Below are 21,902 nucleotides of genomic sequence, written 5' to 3'. Positions count from 1 at the left end.
TATCTTTTCAAATGTGGAAGTAGGGTGCATGGTTAAAGTACTGGACTTCAGATGTGGCTCTTGCTAAGAAATGTCAGATAAACAGCTAAATAATTCAATATCCTGTCTTGTTTACTTGCTCTGAGGTATCATTTAATAGACCTCACATTTGTGGGGCGTTTTGAGATTCACATCTTAGAGAGTGTGCGGTCGATACGAGGCCCTTTTTTCCGTCCTGAGGCTGCTGACTAGGTCACGGATGGACAGGAAGGACCATGCGATCTGTAGGACTGTTGTAGTGGATGACCTTGCACCCTGGACAGCAGGGAGAGCTACCCAGATCAGCCTGACATAGAAGTGGTTTCATATTGTGAAAAATAAACCATGAAGAGGCTTGGAGAGCATGAGACAGAGGGAGACAGAGAGGCAGAATACGAGAGAGAGTAGACAGGTCAACTGAGGCCAGGGGCTCTCTTGGCAGGTCCCAGTGACAGACGGACACACTGGCACTGCGCACTGTCTTGCAGAAAATCCTTCCCTGGACCTAAACTGGAACAGGGAAAGTTGACCCTTGTGCTGTGTTTTGGATAGCTTTCTATTTTCGGAACAACCATCCAAAATTAGACAGCCCAATTATGAAACATAGATTATCACCTACTGCTGTGTTTCACATTTTAACCATCTCAATTCCTAGTCATTAGCACGAGTTCAACGTGTCTTTCTGGAATTTATGGTGAACAGGCCTCATTTACACCACTTGTATGTAAAATCCATGTAAAAGATCTAAATGGGTCAAAGATGACCGGAACATGACACAAGAGTTCAAGCCGACTCAAAGAAACCACCTGTGCGGTTTCCATGGGATGGAAAGACACAGAAGTGGTTTACTATTGCTTTCTTACACACATACCTTTGGTGTGCAGACATGGAGAGAAACAGGCAAATTCCACACAGACTGCACTGGATTCAAACGCATTCAGACGTAGAGCCCAGAAGCTGTGAAGCACAAGCGCTACCCGTGTTGCAGGCATTAGCCTGTAAACCCCAGCTGGTGCAGTGAAAACAACAATCAGCATGTGCGCACTGTGCTGAAGATGACAGCTCCAGCCCTGTCCCAGCATGAAACCACCAACAGAGCCATTAATACTGTCCGATTCGTGGGGCCCTGAGGGTCAGCAATGAGTATCGACAGACGTTCATGCAGTGGATCGATATCTGGTTACAGGTGAGAGGGTGGGGTTGATGGATTTGGAGCCAAACCCCATGCCGGTGTGATAAGGGTATGGGGGAGAATGGTTGAAGGGCATGGTGAAGAACAAAACTGAGCCTGTCTGCTTCTGAAACGAACCCACTGTCATTTCACCAGACCCTCATTCCATCGTACGCTTCACGCCGCACGATGGAGACGTGCACGGACTGCAGAGGGGGCACGAGCAGTGAACGTGGCAAGGACAGGTGAGGACTGGCACCAACTGCTCCTCCCGCCATGTGAGATTTACAGCTCAGTAATGGAATCGCTGGAGGAGCCTTTCCAAAGCTCGGGACAAATGATCTGACTGCATCTGAGCGAACAACATTGATTTGTGGATAGAGCTGTCAGTCAGGTGGCCAAGCCTTCACTTTGGGGTGAGCGAACGGGCAAAAAGAACAGCTGCAGGAAGTGGTGACGGGTTCGGTCGCAGCAACAGCCCACAGCCAAACGCACTGGACATAACAGGACAGATACAAAGCTGTGAAGTGTTTGCCCTCCTTCCGGTTTTCTCTGTCGTCGCAGCTTTTTGATATTAAATTTGATCGGATCTTTTATCACTTCTTGCAGCAAATGAATGGAGGCTCAGAGAGAAAAAGATGAGACCGGTACTGTTTTATGCTATTTCCTTGGTGTGGACGATAATGAAATGTGCAGTCGTAGGTGTGAAAAAGTAATTACCCACTAACTTTAATTGACCTAATTAAGACTGTAATTATAGCTACCTGTTCGAATGCAGACCTCATTCGGCCAGCCCTCTACAACAGAGTTTTCTGCCAGCAAAATTTGGATAAACAGAGATCCATAAAGACACATCACGCTATAGTCAAAGGGAGTTTCTGAAGACTTCCACAGAAAAATTGCTAAAACCTATCAATCTGGACAAGGGTCAAACAGTTGTTCCTGAAGTTCTGAACCCCAATCAAACCACGGTCAGAGCCATTCTCATCAAATGGAAAAAGTGTGGAACAGCGGTCAATCTACCTAGGTGTAGCCGTCCTGCCGAACTCTCTCCAAATCTCTCCATGAGAGAAGCATGAAGGCATGAATGAGACGAAGAAGAACCCAGAAGAACATCCAAGTAACTGCAGACCTGTCTCGCCTCCCTGCTGTTATTGCATACTGTGGTTCTTTTGGTTGTGTTTTCCTCCTGTGCAGCAATGAGTCCAGCAAGTGGTTGCTACTGACCTCTGACCCCTTCCATCCTGCACCACTGTTGGCCCGAGCCACGGCTTTAGTTCCTTTGGCAGCAGCGATGCGATTTCACGACTAATCCCAGCAAATCTGACAGCAAACTCTCCCCCTAAGCAGTGCAGATCAGCCGTCTTATAAACCGGGAGGCAGAAAAGCTTCGTTTAATATGATTAGGGAGCAGCCTGTGTGCAGGGAGAGGCCGCAAAGGGAATGGAAGGTTTGTGGTCCAAGGGTTAAAGCGATCCCTGGCGGGTTCGCCATACCCCCGGTGCCACTGACAGTAGAAAGCTTGGCCCAGTGGGAGAGTGAGGATAGCACACTCTCTCCATCGCATCTACAATCCCATGATGCACAGCAACAAATGCACATTATCTGTCTTACTGTCCCTTCCCCACTTCTCTACGCTTTTCACTCGCTACAGAACAGCTGCTAGTAATTAAAGGAGGTTAGAGAATCACGCCACACTGGAGAGAATGAGCGAGGGAGAGAGACAAAGAGCGAGAGAGAGAGAGAGAGAGACGGAACGAGAGGCCGAACTCAGCATCCGTCCTGATGGTGTGGACTGGCTAATAGGCTGTCATGTCACTAATTATCTACCTAGCGCAGACAGTTTCAATAGCTGTGGAAAGAAAGGGTAGAAAAAAGAGCGGGAAAAGAGTGGGTAAAGAGAGGCAGGTTCGACGGCAAGGGGAGGCTGAACCCTCACTGGCAGCTGGGGGTGGGAGTCGGTGATCAAAGATGGCGTGTTTACGCGTGGCAAGCGAACCATCTCGAGTGTCTGGCAGTGCTGGCTTGGGGGGGGCTTGGGGGGGGCTTTGGGGGGGAAACACATCTTAATAGAACCCAGGCTCCAGCCAGGATTTTGTAGGGAAAGTCTGAAAATGGAGAGGAAGAGAGATAGGACAATTATTTCTGCAACAACAGGGTGAACCCAGTCCATGTCCTTATGTATATCCTTAACCCTAATCCTTAACCCTAGAGACTCCTCACTAGATGTGTGAAACCCGCAACTTCAAAGCTTTGCTCCACAAACAACTCTGAGACAGGCATGTCATGCCCCGTTTCCTTTGACCACCTTGATCTTGACCAGTGAGACTAGATTTCAGGCCAACAGCTGTGTGGACATGGGCTTTGCTGAGGACCAGGGGCCGGAGCTGGCACTTCACAAACTAAAAAAACAAAATGCCAACCTGCCTCGCAGCTAGGCAACCCCCCGTCCCGGCTTCACAGCCATGGAAATTGCCTTAAGTGCTCTTTCCAGCAGCCATCATTATGATAATGAGGCATTATCCTACACATTGGACGAGTGGGCTGTCTCGCTCATCTGTTGCGTGCGTACAAGTGTGGTGAATGCAGCCGGAGCTCTGGCGCCGTTACCCTCGCGTCCTGTGTGATACGCACTATTCAGTGCTATTTATATCGCTTCACAAAGAGGTTGGATGCCAATCAGGAGGTACCTGACACATCGCATATATTTTTTTTAATGACTTTCTTTCCCCAAGTTGCACCGTGTCACAGAAGAGTGGTGCTACTTTTATGCCAGAGCTGCAGGGACCCTCAGCCAGGGGGCGCCCTCTGCCTCCGTGCTCTGCGCGTCGTGCCAAAGTCTGGATTGCGCAGAGATCCTGTTCGCCTGGTACCCTGCGGGTTGCGTGAACCGCAGCAGCCCGGAGGGACAGGCTCTTGGTTCAATCATGAGGCGGTCTCCATGTGCCTCTCCTTCTGCCGCCGTTGCTTAGCGACCAAAAATAGCTGCACACATTTATACCTTAGTCCTGACAAAATCATTGGTACGATTTGAAGAAAGTGTATTCCAGGAGGTTCCCAGGTTCCCATGCCAGCCCAGCTCGCCACTTGCTCGGCGTGTTGGAGAGGTCGTGGCTCAGACTCACGTGTTGTGCAGGACACACCAGCCGCAGTGGGGGTCTCCTGAGCTCAGGCACTCGCCGCATGTCCCGTACTGCTCACACGCCTCCACGGGGACCTGGGTCACCTGTAATGCAGCGGCAAGGTGCGGTCAGTGCAGGGCAGAGGGCACTAGAAACAGAGGAGGAGGGGAGGGTTTGACAACACCTGGGGTTATTCTTCAAATATAAGCAGCAGCTCTGTGCAGGCCTGTGTGTCTGTATGTATTTGATGTTTCAAAATCCTTTATAGTACGGAGGCAAGAGAAAAAAAAAAAAATCAATGAGTATTCAAAAATTAATTTTCAAAAGGTATTGACGTTTGTTTTTTTCCCCCCAAAGCGTACAATGAATTTCAATCACTGCTTGGTGCCAGACTTGTTCAAATATATTAATAAGTAACTGCACTGATGTTTTTCTCTCAGCTGGAGAAAAAAAAAAAAAAAAAAAATTTTTTAAAAGATTCAGCAACAGATTGAACTCACAAAGAAGTAAGGAACACTAGAAGAAGGGCACAAATGCAAACTGAGCAGATCATGTGAGTATTCAGAAAGAACCACTGTCTCGTGGTGGCCTCTGTGCCGGTGCCCAAGGGCTGAGTAGAAGCGAAATGAAGCAAAAGCGAAGTAAAAGTTCTATGCTTTTCATAGACAGGCTGGATGACAGACGGGTGCAACTGCACAACAGAACAGCAGCAACTGGTGCTTTTTATGCGAAGGTTTCTCATGCGCATGGAGCCGACAGGAGCTTCTGCAGCTGCTCACTGGAGGAGGAAGAGACCTTTTACACCACGGTCCATTGTGGAGAGACACTACCTCGATACGGTGTGCACAAGCACTGCGTACACACAGACACACACACTCGCACAGTTTACGACAAGTACCTTGATCAAGGGCAGTACAACAGGAGTGGGATTCGAACCTGGTTCCTTCAAACAAAAGATGGTGACTAACCGTCACAACAGAAGCTGCTCTGAATGCATTATTCCCCTGCCCAGAGATGCATGAGCTTACCACACACATAGACATACTTGTGCACACACATATGCATTGTTTTTAAAGCATGCAGAGTCACGTTCAGTTGCCCTGCTGTGTATTCATTGTTAAACACACACACACACACACACAAAAACAAAACATCCCACATCAGCGTTGCCACCTCCCGCTATGACCATAACAATTCTGTTCATGTCAAAGCAGTAAGATCATTATTTGTGACTGACATGTTCATGACTCATAATGACATACCACTTTCCACCATGTGATGGTGGGTAGAGGGTCAGCGCCACATGGTGCGCCAACCATGTTTCCCATCAAGCCCTAAGCAAGCAGGTTACCGGTTGTTGCTTTGAGCAATCACCCAGCATTCTGGCTGGTTGTGTGCAGTGTCCTGAGTTCCACTGGTAGCGTGGCCAGGTGGGGAGAACCTTCAACCCAATGGGCTAGGTTGGGGCTTCATTTCTTCGGTCCTTCTGAATGCACCTCCTGAACACTCCACACACACTTGATCTTCACACAAAGCATCATGCACAGGCTAGCCGGTGCTCTGCAAGCCACGCAACGGCGACACAGCGGCATGACCATTTGCCATCGCTCCTCCCCAATTTCCTTTATTAACGTCCTCCATAGGGCACGAGGGAAGCCTTCGCGGACCACCTTGAACCCTCATAAATCAAGGCAAAGAATGAAACACAGCAAGGTGCTCGTTTGATGCTGCTCGGGCCCCAGTGTTTCCACACAACAGCAGTGTGTTAAATGTCATTATCGCTTTCAGCTGGGTGGCCGGCGGGAGAGCCCACGGCCACACGGTCTTCCACCTGTCTCAGCTCCTCGCGGGTGTCACTCAACAAAGAGCCACATTGACTCTGGTTGGGGGTTGGGGGGCAACTGAAAGGATGGTGCTGTGCTCTTTCAGTACATTTGCCTGTGTGTCTTTTGTGTGTGTATGTTATCCTGGGTATGTGTCTGGTGTCTGTATGTGAGAGACAGTGCACATTAATGGTGAAATCTCAATGTGCCATTTGCTCCTGTGAGATTCAGCCCCTCAGCTCCTCAGCCATGGTGGGTGAGAGGTATTGGCTATGAGGGCAGGTGCTGGATTGGTGGTGTTAAGTGGCTGTTTGTAAAAGGCCCCCCAGGCCCCTGGAGCTCATGCTGGACTGGTCAGAAACAAGGTATTCATAACAGCAACATGAGAGCAACAGGAAATGAAATGAGAAGACGGAAAGGAAATGGAGAACAGAAAGATGAACAAAAAGGGGAGAAAGAAGAAGGAAAATGAAGAGGGAAAGACAAAATAACAGAAAGGGAAGGAGGAAGAGGAGTAGGATGAAGTGGGAGATGAACAGAAAGTTGAGAAAGAAGAAAAGGAAGATGAAGGGGAAGGGAAGAAGAAAGAAGAACAGAAGAAAGAGCAGCAAGAGAAGCAAAAAGGGGAAGATGAAGACGAGAAGAACAAGGAAGAGATGGAAGAACAGAGGAACAGAAGACAGACGAGGTAGAAAAAAAAAAAGCAGGTAAATGAGCCTGAAGAAGACCACGAAGAAGAAGAGTAAGAGAAGGAAGGTGAACCGGAAGAGGAGATGAAAGAGGTACTGGGAAGATGAACAAAAAGGGGAGAAAGAAGAAGGAAAATGAAGAGGGAAAGACAAAATAACAGAAAGGGAAGGAGGAAGAGGAGCAAAACGGCATGAAGGTGGATGAACAGGAAGAAGACCAGGAAGAAGAACTGGAAGAGGATCAGGAACAGCAACCCCTAGTGAGGAGGACACTGGGAGGTTCTCACATGTCTGCCCCATATCACCATATCTGCACTCACACAGCAACATGAACCCGATACACCGGGAACGTTTCACAGTAACACGGTACAGATGCATCCGGGGGCCACGTGGGAGAAGAAATGAACGACGGACAACTGGCAAAGCAATGCAGGGTTCAAGTGTCGGGTGACGCTGCGACGATGACCAAACTGCAAGCAGAGGGGATGAGAGTGTTTGGGGTGAGGGTGGGGGTGGGCAGCTGTTCTCTGGCACACACTGCAGCCACTCAAAGCAACAGGCAGGCAGCACAATGGCTCTGTTCTCCCACCGTGAGCAGCCCGTGCTATTACAACACGTGTGTGTCTGTGTGTGCGTGGCTGTGTGACAGCTGAAGATCTGTGAGGCCCATTTGTTACGATACTGACAGGGCCAGTGGTAGCAGGTTTTGGACAGGGAGGTCGGTAAAAACTGATGGAGAGAAAGTGAAACCCGAGCAGGTGGAGCTGGGCCTTTAGCCACTGTTGGTGGTGGTGAGGGAGGTGGTCAGGGGTTGGGGCTGGGAGGCAGGGACAGCACCCTCGTGGTCTCATGGATGCAGAGGCACAGTGTGGCAGCCACCTGGCCGCCCCTGCAGGCTCCCCACTGCCCCTTAAATAGCCCTACAATTACCTGCACTCTGCTTGTGCCCATAAAACAGATAACCCAAGGCCTCCTGAGCAGAGGTGCCACACATTACATAAACTTCACGGCAAGCAAAAGAAAGGGAAGGTACCAAGGATGAAGCAAGGTATAGAAGTAAGATATAGTAGAGTAAAAAAAAGAAGACAAACATAGATACAATATAGCAAATGGTATAAAAATTAGAAAGTAGGCTAAAGACAAACTAATTAAAAGTAAATCATGGTATAAAAAAGGGTTAATAATAATGAAACTATGCCAAAAGCAGGTACACTGTTGGACCCTAGTAGAATTCTGCAGATGTTATTTTCCATCAAATCTTGAGAAAACATGAGAGCCCTGCTTGCGATATGACTCGACTCAGTGCAACCGACACCATCGGCATCATGGGAGTGGGGACCAAAGTGCCACAACCATCATAGAACAGGACAAAAGTCAGACTAGAGAAACTAAGGCGATACTCCGTAGCGGAGCGGGGCAGCAGGTGGGGCACCAGGAGACACACAAAGGACTCAGGTTCAAATCCCACCTCCTGCTGTAGTGTCTTTGACCAAGATGTTGATGTCTTGAACTGATAAAATAAAATGACCCTGATGTAGAAATAGATGAATTGTAACATATAGCTCGGAGGAGGCATCAGCTCAATAAACACATGAACGTGCAAAGCTAGGTCAAGGAGTTAGAACACCACCCATAATCATGTCATAACCTCCAAATTTCTGTCACGTTGCTCATCACTCTTGTGGATGAAGCAAGTTCTCACATGTTGCAGGCAGGAGGACAAAATCACAGTCGGCTCACTCAACGGCGCCACAGCAAGCCGTGTCGGCACAAACGGCAGTGCGTGGAGTGATTGTATTTGCAATAAATGTAATAAAAGCAAAGTACAAGCGTGATGCTTTAATTAACTTTGTTTTAATCAAAAACTTTTGTGAGAAGAGTCCTGTGGGCAGTATTTGGCTATTAAAGGATTGGTGTACAACAGAACTGTGTGTTTGTGTTACTGATGAGAGTCAGGCGGCATGCTGGGATAAATCCCCACTAAACAAAGGGAACGGAGCCTAGGGAGAGCACTGTGCTGGCCTCTGCCTCTATATCAGGAACGAGTGTCAGTGTTTTCTTTCCCTGCCGGCCTGAAAAAAGTGTCGGGTCTACAGCAACAGCTTGAAGAATGGGGTCCAATTTAAGTGCTAGGGGAGTGGTTTTGAAAGCGCCCAAGACCACCGTCATCCCCATGATCAATGTGGGGAACAGTAGACAGGCTACAGGCTGCTTTTCAGCACAACAAAAAAAAGCCCCACTGACGAGACGTTTTCCCCCTGTTGCCGAGGCAACCGGTGAGCCACTGCCTCCCGAGGGCGGCCCGCCTGTAGCAGGCCATAAACAGCTGGCACCGCTGGGCTGGACCACCACCTGCCCCCTTTGCTGTCCGTTTCTAATGAGAGCCACTGAGCCGAGCGCGTCGCCGGAATTAAATGCATCGATCATGTGCCCCCGCCCCCCCACAAACATTCACATCTTCCATCTCTTTAAGGGAGGGGCCTCCATGTGGGAGTTTAGCATGACTACTGCATGGTTCACTGAACAAGGGTGAACCCCCTATGCCACCAATACCGCGGGACAGTCTGTCCCCATCGGAGTCCTGTTGGTCCGACCCAGGAGATCCAGGCTGGAGGGCCATTTTAGCCAACAAACACCAGGCCATCAGCCCAGCCAGCAGGAGCCAAAGCAAAGGGGTGGAGTCAACAGCCAGAGCGTGGTGGTTATGAGCACAGACCTGGAGTACAAGTTGGTGCAGACTGAGTTTACAAGTATAAAGGATGCGGTCACGGCCGTGACTGAAATATTTTTTGGAAAGAGCCCGGGGAGATGAGTAGGGGCCCCAGCTCAGTGCCATCTTCTCTTTCTCCTTTCCCCTCTTCACCCTTTGACACAATCCTCTCCTGGTCACCTTCTCCTTCCCCTCAGCGCTGCAGACCCTTCCCCTAGTGCTTGGTGGAGAAAGCCGTCACAGTTTGCACCAAAGGTGGATGCTGTTTCCTCAACGTACGCAATGTCGTCACTTTTCCTCCATATAGCCACAAGTGTGGGGCACCCTATCCTGCCTGACGCCGGCAGTTACGCCGGGAACAATCAATATCGGAACGGAGCCACATCCTACAAAGCAGTTGATCTTGTAAGTAGGTTTTATGTTTATGTTGCCAGCCCAGATTACCCAAGGTCCCCTGGGAGTCGAAGGACTCTCTCTAGGCGGAGCACAATGCATTGGACCATTACGGGATTGATTCTGGAAGGGAAGTGCACATTACCAAGCCATTAGAGGGCATGAAAGACTGCACAAAACTCCCGACCCCCACAAAACTCTCCCATGTGGAAGTGCGAGCAATTACACAGCCGGAGAAACGGGAGTCTTTAACCTTTTTTTCCAGCAAAAGAAGAGATCAGCCCATGTTCACTTAACTGCTGACCGTGACAGGAACGGAGGCAGCTGGTAGCACAGTGGTTAGTGATCCTGTGTTCAGAACCCAAGCTTACTGGTTTGAATCCTACCTAGTGCCGTAATACCCTTAAGCTTACTTACCCAGAATTACTCTCTTGTATAAATGGATAAATGATTGCAAGTAGCTGGAAATTGTAATGTGCTTGGGAGAAGTGTTAAACAAATGCTGTCGGGTTAAAATAAGGTGTGCAGCGCTGACCCTTCATCCCCCGAGCTCACGGCTTTAGTCACATGAAACACCCAGGCAGCTCCGGGCCAGGAAGCGCTCGCTGCGTGTGCTGTAACACGTTTTATTTATGGGCTGGAGTGTGCATTGTCACACATATACACACACACACTCATGCACCATTGTAGGGCTGACTTAATTACACACAAACAAATGCATGCCGAGGGAGCATTAGATTTCCACATGTGTGCACTACGCTGCTTGCCAACCGAATGTGTAAATAACCGACAGGAGAGGCAGGCAGCTGAGCCCGGGAAAGGGGACGAGGTTGGGGCTGGGGCTGTCAGACGGGGGCTGCGTTTGCTGCGTGGGCTGGGCCGGACCGGTTGTGGAGGGAGGTATTGTCCTCTCGGGGAACATGAGGGACGCACATACGCAGCTGGGAGGGAGGAGGCATCACATGTGTATTTGTCTCTGTGTGTGTGTGTGTGTGTGTGTGTGTGTGTTTGGACCTGTCTTTGGGGAAGTGGGGGCTGGTGAAGCGGGGATTTGAAAAAGGCAGGAAAAGAAAGGAATTTGGGAGGGAGAGGATGAAAGGAGCGGACGGCGGAGTGTGTAGAGATAGAAGTATATTAATTATGGATGGCTGAAACCCTTTTTCTGGCAGCGGGGTAGGTGAGAAGGGTACTGTGGAGGAGGCTTCTGCGACGGCAGGAGTGCGAGGACCACTGAGCGGTGTAGCCCACGCACACACACCCACACAGGCTGGGGGAAACTCGCAAACATACACTCATACACACACACACTAGCCCACAGAAAGGAATGCGCGTACACACAAAGAGGGAATCTCAGACACACGCAGACATATACGAACCCCTCACACACACGGAAAGGGAAGCTCATTAACACATGGAGATACACACCAACCCTGCACAGACACAAAGGTGTGCGGCTCATCTATGAGGCTCTGCTAGATGGAGTCCAGCTCACATAGAAACGCTACACATGAGTGCGGTGCTCTGCCTCCTCTTTATCACCCCATCCCGGAGCTACAACCCAGCGAGCTTCTAATCTCTGATGAGACGCTGCTGTCGTGCCCTTGAACAAGTGACTAGACATAAAAGGCAGCTGTAAAAAACCTCACCTTTATCTATTTACATGGGCTGCTGAACATTTTGTCTGCGAGAGGGGAATATAACGGAAAGCGCTTGAGATATGTGTCTGCGGAAGACTCGGGAGGGGCGGGACACACCTCCTGGGGACCCCGGCTGATGGATAGGCAGCCTGGCATCTCCAAGAGAGCAGAGGCAGGATGGAGAGGAGATGAGCTGCTCCCACACCTCTTGGCCCCATCCTTGCGCTCCTGTCCTCCTCCTGATGGTTTTTGTGATCTGTGCCACAGACCTGCTGCACTCCACACTGCAGCGAAGGTGGTCATGTCCAGAGAGGGCAAAGCCAACAACCAAGCCTGCGGGGCTGTAGCAAAACTATAAGATATATGAACGGGCCCAACAGTGACGTTTTTGTAAGTCGCTGTCTACAAGTAGCAGGCAGGTGTCAGCCAGACACAGGACAGGCATGGGACAAATGGAAACCTGGACCTGCTGGGAGCCATCTGGCCTCACAGAGAGACTCACATCTGCACCTCTCCGGATGAGGCCAGGGTGCGAGTCTCTCCAAATCAAACCTTCCGCTGACCCCCTTCATCCTGCCACACCCACTGAGCCCAAGTAGTTCCCACCTTCTGCCGCAACTCACACCGTGTTTGATGCTCACGGACTCGGGGTCTTGAGGACGACTTTTTCCCTGTATAGAACATGGGGTAAAACTGGAATCCAAATGTGAATCCCTAACAAATGTGCCTTACGCCATCCACGGTCATGAAGGTGGAAACATACGAGTGGGTAGAGGTGAGGGGTTCTTGGCAAACACATTGATTCCCATGTGCTTGCAGTGGTCTGCAGGAGTTTAAAGGGCCTGGATTATGTACTGGGTGCCTACTGGTAGCAGACCAGCAGGTTCTGCACTGGAAGCTGCTGGTGACATTTAGAAGGTGTAGAAAAACAGCGGGGGTGGACGGCAGCGGGACAGTGCAGAATGAGGCTGGGGGGACACATTTTACTCCCAGCTTATGGGACAGGTAGCAAGGCATTCTGGGAAAGGTCAGTAACGAGGAGAGTGGCTCTGTCCAATGATGTTCTTGACATGGCTGTTGTCCTGCTACTTGCATTTAGGGGATGAACAGGACTGTGTTCATTGTTGATGAGAGAGGAGAAAGGCGAGCGAGCGGGCGTTGGGTGTCGGGGGGGGGGGGGGGGGGGGGTTGGGTTAGAAAAAAGAAGCATTTGCTGTATTTTGATAATAGAAGAACCTACGATACAGCTGCGTGTGATTCAGACACACACTGCACTCAGCCATTGTGACACTGATGTGTCTGACAGTGCAGAAGAAAAGAAAAAATTAAAAATGCATAATGTAAAAAGAAGGACTGTAATTAAGCACAATGGCCAAACAACAAAGGCTCTGCTTGCCTGTCTGTCACTTCAAGGTGTCACATAAAAGCAAAAAGGAAAGAGGTTCCTGGACGGCCCGGCTGGACCATGTTCTCCCAGTGCGACGCGCATCCTACAACTCAGACCGGGGTTCAAATCACTCCTCCAATTGGAGATGATGGATGCGTGAAGGGCAGCAAATAACCAGAGTAAGGCTCAGGTAAAGGACATGAATTATTACATCAGACTCCCCATCCTGCTGTAAATACTCTTCATAAAGGTGCTTACTATGAACAGATACAGTAAGAATACATTGCTGTGCAGATGGGTCAAAAATGCCATTTGCCTACACAGTTCCTCAGCTGGGTATCACTGTTCTAGTAAGAGTGGGACAGTCGTCATAGATTGGTCACTTTGGATGAAACTGTCATCTGAGCAGTAAATGAATAATAATGACTCATAAGTTTGACCATGAAACTAGTAAAATGAATGTGACCACTCGTAGGAATGAAACTGGAGGGGCAACTTCTTCCCGAATGACCAAGGGTTGCCAGTCATGTTGATGGATGGGGGAGGCAGGTTCTCTGCAGAGCCCTGGGTGTGATTGACAAGCCAGCGTGTGGTAAGTTAATAATGAAAATGAATGTGCTTTGATCGAGAGGAGGGGAAGGGGTGGGCCTATGAGCCGCTCCACCGAGGGGCACGGGGGGTTGTAACAGGGCTGGTGGAGTGCTTCATTTGTAGATGCGAGTCAGACGAGGTGTGCTCGCGTGCGTACCGCGGGGGCAGCCCTTTGTCTGAGATGACCCCCCTCCCAGTATAGTCTCTGGATTTGGCCGCACCCCATGGTGATGATAGAGGGTTTGCAGGCGGAAGGCTCAGCGTGACTGCAGAAAGCACTCTGGCTGCATCTAAGAGGGGTGGCATGGAGGCGGATGCAGGAGGGGCTCCATTTTTACTCTGTTGCCAATTAACCCTTGCTTTAAGTGCCCCCTACGTGCTTATTCTGGAGCGGTCAGTGACCACACGTAACAGATTCCCAGGGGGAATAGTCATCCTGCTGGGCAAAGGTGGGGCAGAATTTGATCAACCGCACCCCCAATTTGTGACAAGGGACCAGTTTATGTAGAAACTGCAGCCAGGCCCTTTGGATGAGGGATGTGGATCTGTCTTTAACAACAGTGATCCTCAGTGCAAAGTGTGCTGCACATTTCAGTCTTGCCACCTAGTCCATCCATTGCCCCTTTGATAAGGACATAGAGAAAGGGAACAGAATAATGAAGTTTGCGGATCATCCGTTGTGCCTCAGTCACACCTAAGTGACCGTTTTGCTGCATTTTGCTGCAGCTCAAAGCCTAAGCTTGGAAAATTATAAATTCTGAATAATTTTTTTAAAATCCATTATTATAAAGCTGCTTTGAAATTTGTGGAAATGGTTAAATTAGCCTTGCAAACTTATCGACCAAACCCTCCTGGCAGCAGACATCCTGCTGAGCTCCAGCCCAAGTCCTGTGATCTGCATTAAAACACAACTCCACAGCTGCTTTACAGACAGCTGCAATATTGACTACCACATCTCTACAAGGCACTGCTGCCCATTGTTCCTTGAATAAAAAAAAAAAAAAAAAATGTTTTTTTAAATGGCGAGTGTCTCATTTTTTCCCCTCCCTAATTGTGTTCTTATCCACATATGGCGTCTGAGGCGTATCATGTACATTTGTCTTCTCTGATTCTGCTATTAGAGCAGGGCCACACCCCAGCCCCGCATTCAAGCCCAGGTCTCAGGAGTGGCATCCATCACCTGCACCCTACTCAGGCAGCCCTAGTTCATTCCATTATTACGATCAGTGCACCCCACTGCGTGTGCACACACTGAACAGGGCACCAGAAGGCCTGATTTACATTGGACAAATATACAAGTCCACCATCTGCCCACTCATCACTGTGGAAAAGGACAGGATGCATGTCTGAGCACCATGGCATCCAAAGATGGCTGTCTAGCTTCTGATGGAGTGGCTTTTTAAATTCCCTTTATATGATTCAAAATTGAGCAGCACATGAAATCATGACTGTTTCCCCTTTCTATTTGACAGGGCTGGAGGTATCCTCACACAGGGGACCAGGGAATCCCTGTCTGTTCTCCTTCAAAACACCAGAGTGAGAGCAGAGCCACGATCAGGAGTGGAAAACCCTACGAAGAAATGCCAAGAGCCTCCATTGGAGAGAGGAGCAGGAGACGGGAAGCAAGGACAAGTGAAGAGACCCTCCAATGAAAAATGACAGCTCTACCCCTCCATTCCAAACATCACCATGGACATTAAATGGCATGAACTTAAACACACATGAATGATTGTGACACAGCTAGGTTAATCAAACCCTTGCAACCTAACAAGCCAGAATCATCTGCAGTCAGACATATGCATGCCAGTGACTGCAAAGCCAAGAGTTCACAAGGACGGCAGGAGTAGAGAATTCAATGGTAGGTGCATCCCAAACTCCACGTTGTCAATTTACTGTCCAAGGCATAGACCCAATGGGGGGGGGGGGGGGGTTACATTTACTTACTTAGCATGCACTTTTCTCCAGATCATCTTCTAATGAACTCTATGTGGTGTTATCAGCCCACACAACTTATTCACAAGGTGCTTTACACTATAGATACACTACTTACAATGGGTCACTCATCCATACATCAGTGGAACACTCTTTCTGTGTTACTCACACACTATGGGTGAACCGGAACACCATGCCTTTGGACTGTGGGAGGAAACCGGAGCACCCGGAAAAACCCACACAGACATGGGGGAACATGCAAACTCCACACAGACTGTGAGACAGCAGCGCTACTCGCTGTGCCACTGTGGCACCCCTGTTGTTGTACATTGTATGCCGCTGCAACCAAAGTGAATTTCCCTCTGGGATTAAGTTTCACTGATTCATTCAATAGTACTCAATGGAGTTATATGCTAATAGTGGGGAGACACGCCTCCCATTATGCCAACGATTGAAATGATTCTTCCCCCACAAGTAAAGGTAAAAGCCAGTATGGACAAAACTTTGAGAATCTTGATGAAAAGGCTGCTTTGGATTTTGACATCTTAATCCTCGCCCTGATTTTCTCCAGTAGCTATAGAGAGGATGCTGGTACTCAGACTCTGCACCACACTCACCTTCCCTCCATACACGCCAAAATTCGATTCTTCAATCCTGAAGTCATGGCTCTGATAGACTCCTTTTTTGGTGTAATTAGGCATGTAAATAATTATTGTAATTAAAGCCTGCAATTAGGGGAGTGAAGCCCCTCTATTAGAGCAGAGATGGATGTCAGGGAATTCTATGGGTGCTGACAAACACGCACAAAAGGGTGCGACATTATACAGTCACGTACTGACAACTATGATGGCTGCTGACGTCCCGGAGTATTTCCACTGCACCTGCTGTTTTCTCGCAGCACCTATCTTTTCTGTAATGTCTCCAATTTAACAGGCGGTAATAACGTCTCGAGGCAAAGTAAACCCCCTCTAAGGTTACATCGCATTAAATCGGTGAGCGGAGCTAAAATAAGGGGTACATCCAAGAATATTTTTTTAAAAAATGTCTGTCAGGGTCTCGTTGTTTCAAAGAATTTGCGTAAGTGCACACAATGTGTTCTCTTCCATTTTCGCAAGGTTCAGAAGGTGAAAAGAGTTGCTGAAAAAAAAGCAAAGTGGTAGGAGGGATGGTGTCAACATAACTCAACTGTTCAGAAGCGGCCAAAGCCGTCACTGATAAAATGGACCATGGGTATGTACGGATGATGTCCAATGTAATTTATGGGTCTCTGGTGGAGTATGGGGTGCAGGGGTGCAGGGGTGTGGTGGCACAGTGGGTTTGGCTGGGGTCTGCTGTGTGGCAGGTCTGGGGTTTGAGTCCTGCTTGGGGTGCCTTGCGGTGGACTGGCGTGCCATCCGGGGTGTGTCTCCTCTCCTTTCAGCCTTTCTCCCTCTGTTGCTGGGTTAGACTCTGGTTTGCCACGACCCCTGCTTGGGACAAGCGTGTGTGTGGTGAAGTACGGCATGGAGATCTTTGTTCAATTGCGCTCAGCAACATAGCCTGCAGGGTATCTGGGATCACGGTCTGCGAGGGGAAGTGTTGAGGTTGAGCAGTATAGGATGTAGAGCAACTCATCTCAGGGGAACAGGAGACACCAGTGAGCGTCTACAGATATAGACAACAGCATCGCCACTCGTCCTCATTAATAACTCTGAGACGCCAGGCTGTCTGATAAATCTATACCCAGCTTGCTGTCAAAGGCGGAACGCTTTACAGATGTTTACTAACAAGAACGAAAATGCGTCGACTTGCTTCATGGTGTTGGGTATAAAAAGCCACAGACATTTTGAAACAACGCCTTAATTTGGAGAGCAGAAGAAAAGGGTGCGGGTGGGACTAATAAGGTCAAGTGGGTGGGACACTTTTTTTAAACACGTTTTATTAATTAATAACAGTAAGAGGAATAGCAGGATGTGTGCTATCAAATAATGAGGTTGGGACTGGACAATAGTTCCAGGGCACAAACCCTGATTAGCAGTAATCCTAGCTTAAGTCAATTAACACCGCCTCTCTGCGCTTTCTTTGTTAACCGGTTAACACTGAGCTTCCTCATCTTTCATTCATTAGAAATCTGGTGGGTGTGAGACTTCTGCCATAGTTCAGAGGGCATCAAAGAACCTCTTCTATCTCCGTCAAAAAACAATTGTTTGTCTTCTTGGCTGACACTCCCTGACCGGGTGGCACCCATAGCTTGTCGCCCCTGACCTCTCATCCACCCAGATTGGGTTAACCTTTGCCCCCCAACTCTGAAAGTCCACACTGGCAGGTGATGCAGCATAACCTATGCCTGCTTTGCTGGCACAATGAGACGACGGGGAGAGCAAAACCGGTTTCGGCGGAATGAAAAGCTAAATGGCTTCATCAATAACGGACGCTGTCCGTATCGACAGGGTCATTTATCCTGATTTGTCCAGGTGTCAATATCAAGTGAAGCTGTCAGAAAGACACTTGTGGTGCAGACAGGGCACCTAAAAAGGAAAATATCACAGGGATTGATACGCCATCTTCTCACCCTGCTCAAGATAGGTTGACCTGCACGTAGAGCAATCAGATAACAGATGACTTAAGCTGTTAAAACTGCAATACAGCTGTTTGTTTCATCGTGTCTGACTGATGGGCCAAGAAATGCTTTCATAACGTGGCTGGGGATGAACTATCATCCATTTGAATCAGCAAATGCGGCATCGCGTGTCTGAACACGGGCGATATGTGTTTTACGTGAGTCTGCCGACCATAGCCCATGATGTTGGGCGCTTCTGCACTCCCTCTCGCTTCACTCGTTTGGTTCACAATTGTCTCCAAACTGCGAGGTGTTCACTCACACTCTTCACGGGAGATTTTTGCGTCTATGGGTGCCTGAAAGTGACATCTGCTGGTGTGACAAGCTGCTTTATATTCAAAAATGTGTAAAGTTACAATGAGAAGAAGGCATATGGCAAACGAACAGTATTTGCCACAGCGGAGCCCCTATTCAGAAAGAGTCCTGCTAGTTAATGTCACATCAGTAGAAGGAGGAATTCAACTAGGCCGCTCACACATGAGGCTTGAAATCCAAAGGCAGGCATTTGATTGTTTGAACACCTTTACCGTAGCGAGTGGAGTTAATCGGGCCTTTTGTATGACCCTGTCCCTGTGACAGTGATCGGTGTGGGACTAGAAGAGGTTGGGTTAGGGGTCAAAACCCTATTCTTGTTCTGTTCCTTGGGCTCAAACAGCTGCCCCCCAGCGGGGCATCCGGGGGGGGGGGGGGGTGTCACAAAATGGCCTCATTCTCAGAATGTCTTCTCAGTGAGGGCCCCTTTACATGTGTGCTCAGTTGGCTGGAGGCAAACCAGGGAATCCATCCATATGGAGGACTTCCCCTCTTCTAGACATTGTTCCACACCCAGTGTGCCACCTCACTAGCTTACCACCGCGCACGTCATTGTTCTTCTAGACTCCTAAAGAACAGGGTCCACACAGTGGACTACTTACTCTGGGTCCTACTTCCAGGGAGTTCAGTGGGGGGGGGTACGGTAGACGGAGTGTACATAATGAATTCTTTTAACAGGGCTCTCATCCACACAACATGGAGCGATTGCTGTTAAGAGAATGTTAATGCGGCTTTCTTATCATTAATCACATCCTTCTACTCAGTCAATTTCCCGTTCCCGTCAGCTCCCAAAGTGTGGTGGATTGCTGGGTCATGTAGCTGGCCAGTCTAATCGGTGTCGGATTTAAGGAACCAGCCTGGAAAAGAGTAGCTTTCCAGGAGCCAGGCAACTCTTGTTGTGGGGTTTGGATGAGGAGGTCCTTGAGTGGGCTGGCAATACTCCCTCACCCTTCAGAACCCATCGCCTTCACTGTGGAGCTCACACACAGCATATGGACTGCTTTACTGAATGTCTGTCGATGAATGGTTGAGTATCCCACCTTTTAGATCAAGATATTCAATGGTAATTCAATGTGTCTCATCAAAGAGCTCCACTGAGCTTGACCACAGCGACAGCGGAGTCTCAGGTCAAGTCTAAAAGGATCCGTGATCTCCATACTAAAATTAAAACTTTTTTAAGCCATTCTGACCTAAATGGGTCATCTGCCACATTGGGAATTTTTATCTATTTTAGCAGAGACCTTAATCTCCAATCATGAGTGGCCTGTACTCCACAAGGCCTTCTAACCTTAATGCTGCCATCCTGGATGCTCCACACACACACACACACACACACACACACACACACACACACACACTTTCTGAACCGCTTGTCCCATAGGGGGTCGCGGGGAACCGGAGCTTACCCGGCAACACAGGGCGTAAGGCCGGAGGGGGAGGGGACACACCCAGGACGGGACGCCAGTCCGTCGCAAGGCACACCAAGCGGGACTCAAACCGTAGACCCACTGGGGAGGAGGACCCGGTCCAACCCACTGCGCCACCGCACCCCTTCCTGGATGCTCCACTGGAGGACATATGGCCAAATCCAGCCCATCGGCCTTTTCTCTCCACACACGCAGAGTCATACAAGGCTCATTAAAGAACCATCCATTATGCTCTTGTTTTTCATTCCCATACAGTATCTGTGGTTTGAAATTGCTTGATACGGAGGGCTGACTTGCATCACTTTAAACGTTAGGACTTGTAAAACAAGTTGAAACGCATTAAGCCCTAGGTCTGCTGAATTTGCCTGACAAATTAAGTGTCTGCTTCCTGTATACTGGGGCTGTTAAGCCACAGCCAAGGTTTAACTAGTGCAATTCAAGAACATGGAAGTATATGAAGTTAGATCGTGTCCTCTTCACCATTCAGGGGTTTTCAATGTACCTGCGCAAGGTATCTGAGAAAACGAAAAAAGACACCATTTCACATCACCATTCATTTATATCCAAATTGGCTGTGATGTTGAAAGTACAGGAGTGCAGTGATGGGCTGAATGAGCAGCAGAGCGTGTGTGTATGTGTGTGCGCACTGCAAGCGGTCATGGCTACACCTTGCTCACCAGCAGAGCAGCTCCAACTACAAAAACCATCCGCTCATGGTCACTTTTCCTCCTGTTCCACATTCTCGTGACTTGTATTTTCAGAGCCGGGTCATAACTGAGGTCAGATGGAACCTGGCTAGAGCCAGGAGGGGGAGGTTTGCATGGGGAGTGGTTGGGGCCGAGTTCAGCGCAGACCAACAGCGACGTGACTCATTTTATATGTGGCTTGCAGTATATTCCTTCGCGACTCCAATGGTTTTTGTTCTGCATTCCCTGGGAGGTCCGCTGCTACAGATACTGTCACATCATAACCTGCAGCACATGAGCATGCAGCTGAATGGCCAAAGTCACACTGACCTCCTGTGCTACCTGTGCCCTCATCAATGTAGGTTTTCTTATATCACGAATTCTCTTAAATAAGGGACTCGCACCCAGACGCACACGTGCACACATCTCAGTCCGTCCTTTTAGTTCATTGCGGGATTTGCAAACAACGAGAAACAGTCAATGATGTCACCATAAATAATACAGAATGACCCTCACTGAAACCCATGGATAGTGTGATTCACTGAGAATTTCCTGACATTTACTGTACATGTTTGAGGCTTATACAAAGTATCTATGAGAAGACTGATAGAATGATCTAGAAAGCATAACACCAACTGTAACTGAAACATCCTGACTAGGAAATGTTTTTTCTTCTTCAGTTGTATGCAAAGTGACTCATTGAGTAAAGGGAACATCTGTTTTAGTTATTTTTCATTTATTGCTACTAGTTACTGCAATATTAATGTAATGGAGGTGGACCATGGACACAGTCGTGTGTGAAAACTCAGGCAGGATTATAGCTTCCGACACCCTCTTAATCGCTTGAGTCTCTTCTCTAGAACAAACATCCTCCGAATTACATACACGCATCCCGAGGCACCTGCCCACTTAATTTAAATAACCGAGTCGGAACACATGCTGTCATGGACCGAGGAGTCTTTTTCATAGAAAGGGAAGCTGCGCCAAATGAAGTGGTCACTCTGTGTATTAACATTTCTATTTATCAGATGCTTGTCACCAAGATAACTTAAAAAGTCAGCCTATTTAACATCATTTGCCAAATTACACACCTGGGCATTTTTTACATTTAGGGCGAGTACCCTGCTTTGGGTCCTTTGTGTCTAACGGTGGCGATTATAATCACTATCCCACTTTCTGCCGCCAAACATCAACATCTCTGAAACGATAAATATATTTATGATTATATACATTGAAAGAAACAAGAAACATATGCTTTACCACCAACACAATATTAGACTGCTTCCTTTTTAAGCATTAGGAGACATTGTGATGCTCCTTCGCTGACCTTGAATTAGTTGCAAAACACGCAAAATGAGTGTTTCTTGAGCCGGGAAAAGGTGTCAGCGCAAGAAAAAAAAAAAAA

The 21,902-nt window shown here is 48.5% G+C and overlaps 1 protein-coding gene across 1 annotated transcript in view; it reads right to left on the bottom strand.

The window, feature by feature from the left end:
- plxna2 (plexin A2) overlaps window positions 1-21,902 on the bottom strand; it is a 163,442-nt gene that overhangs the window by 67,786 nt on the left and 73,754 nt on the right. Inside the window, exon 5 of the mRNA XM_018760798.2 lies at window positions 4,315-4,415. Coding sequence (XP_018616314.1) covers window positions 4,315-4,415 — 101 coding nt within the window. The remainder of the gene's footprint in view (window positions 1-4,314; window positions 4,416-21,902) is intronic.

The sequence above is a fragment of the Scleropages formosus genome, chromosome 19 (genome assembly GCF_900964775.1).
Source record: "Scleropages formosus chromosome 19, fSclFor1.1, whole genome shotgun sequence".
NCBI lineage: Eukaryota > Metazoa > Chordata > Actinopteri > Osteoglossiformes > Osteoglossidae > Scleropages > Scleropages formosus.
This window is presented reverse-complemented; position numbering and strand designations above follow the sequence as displayed.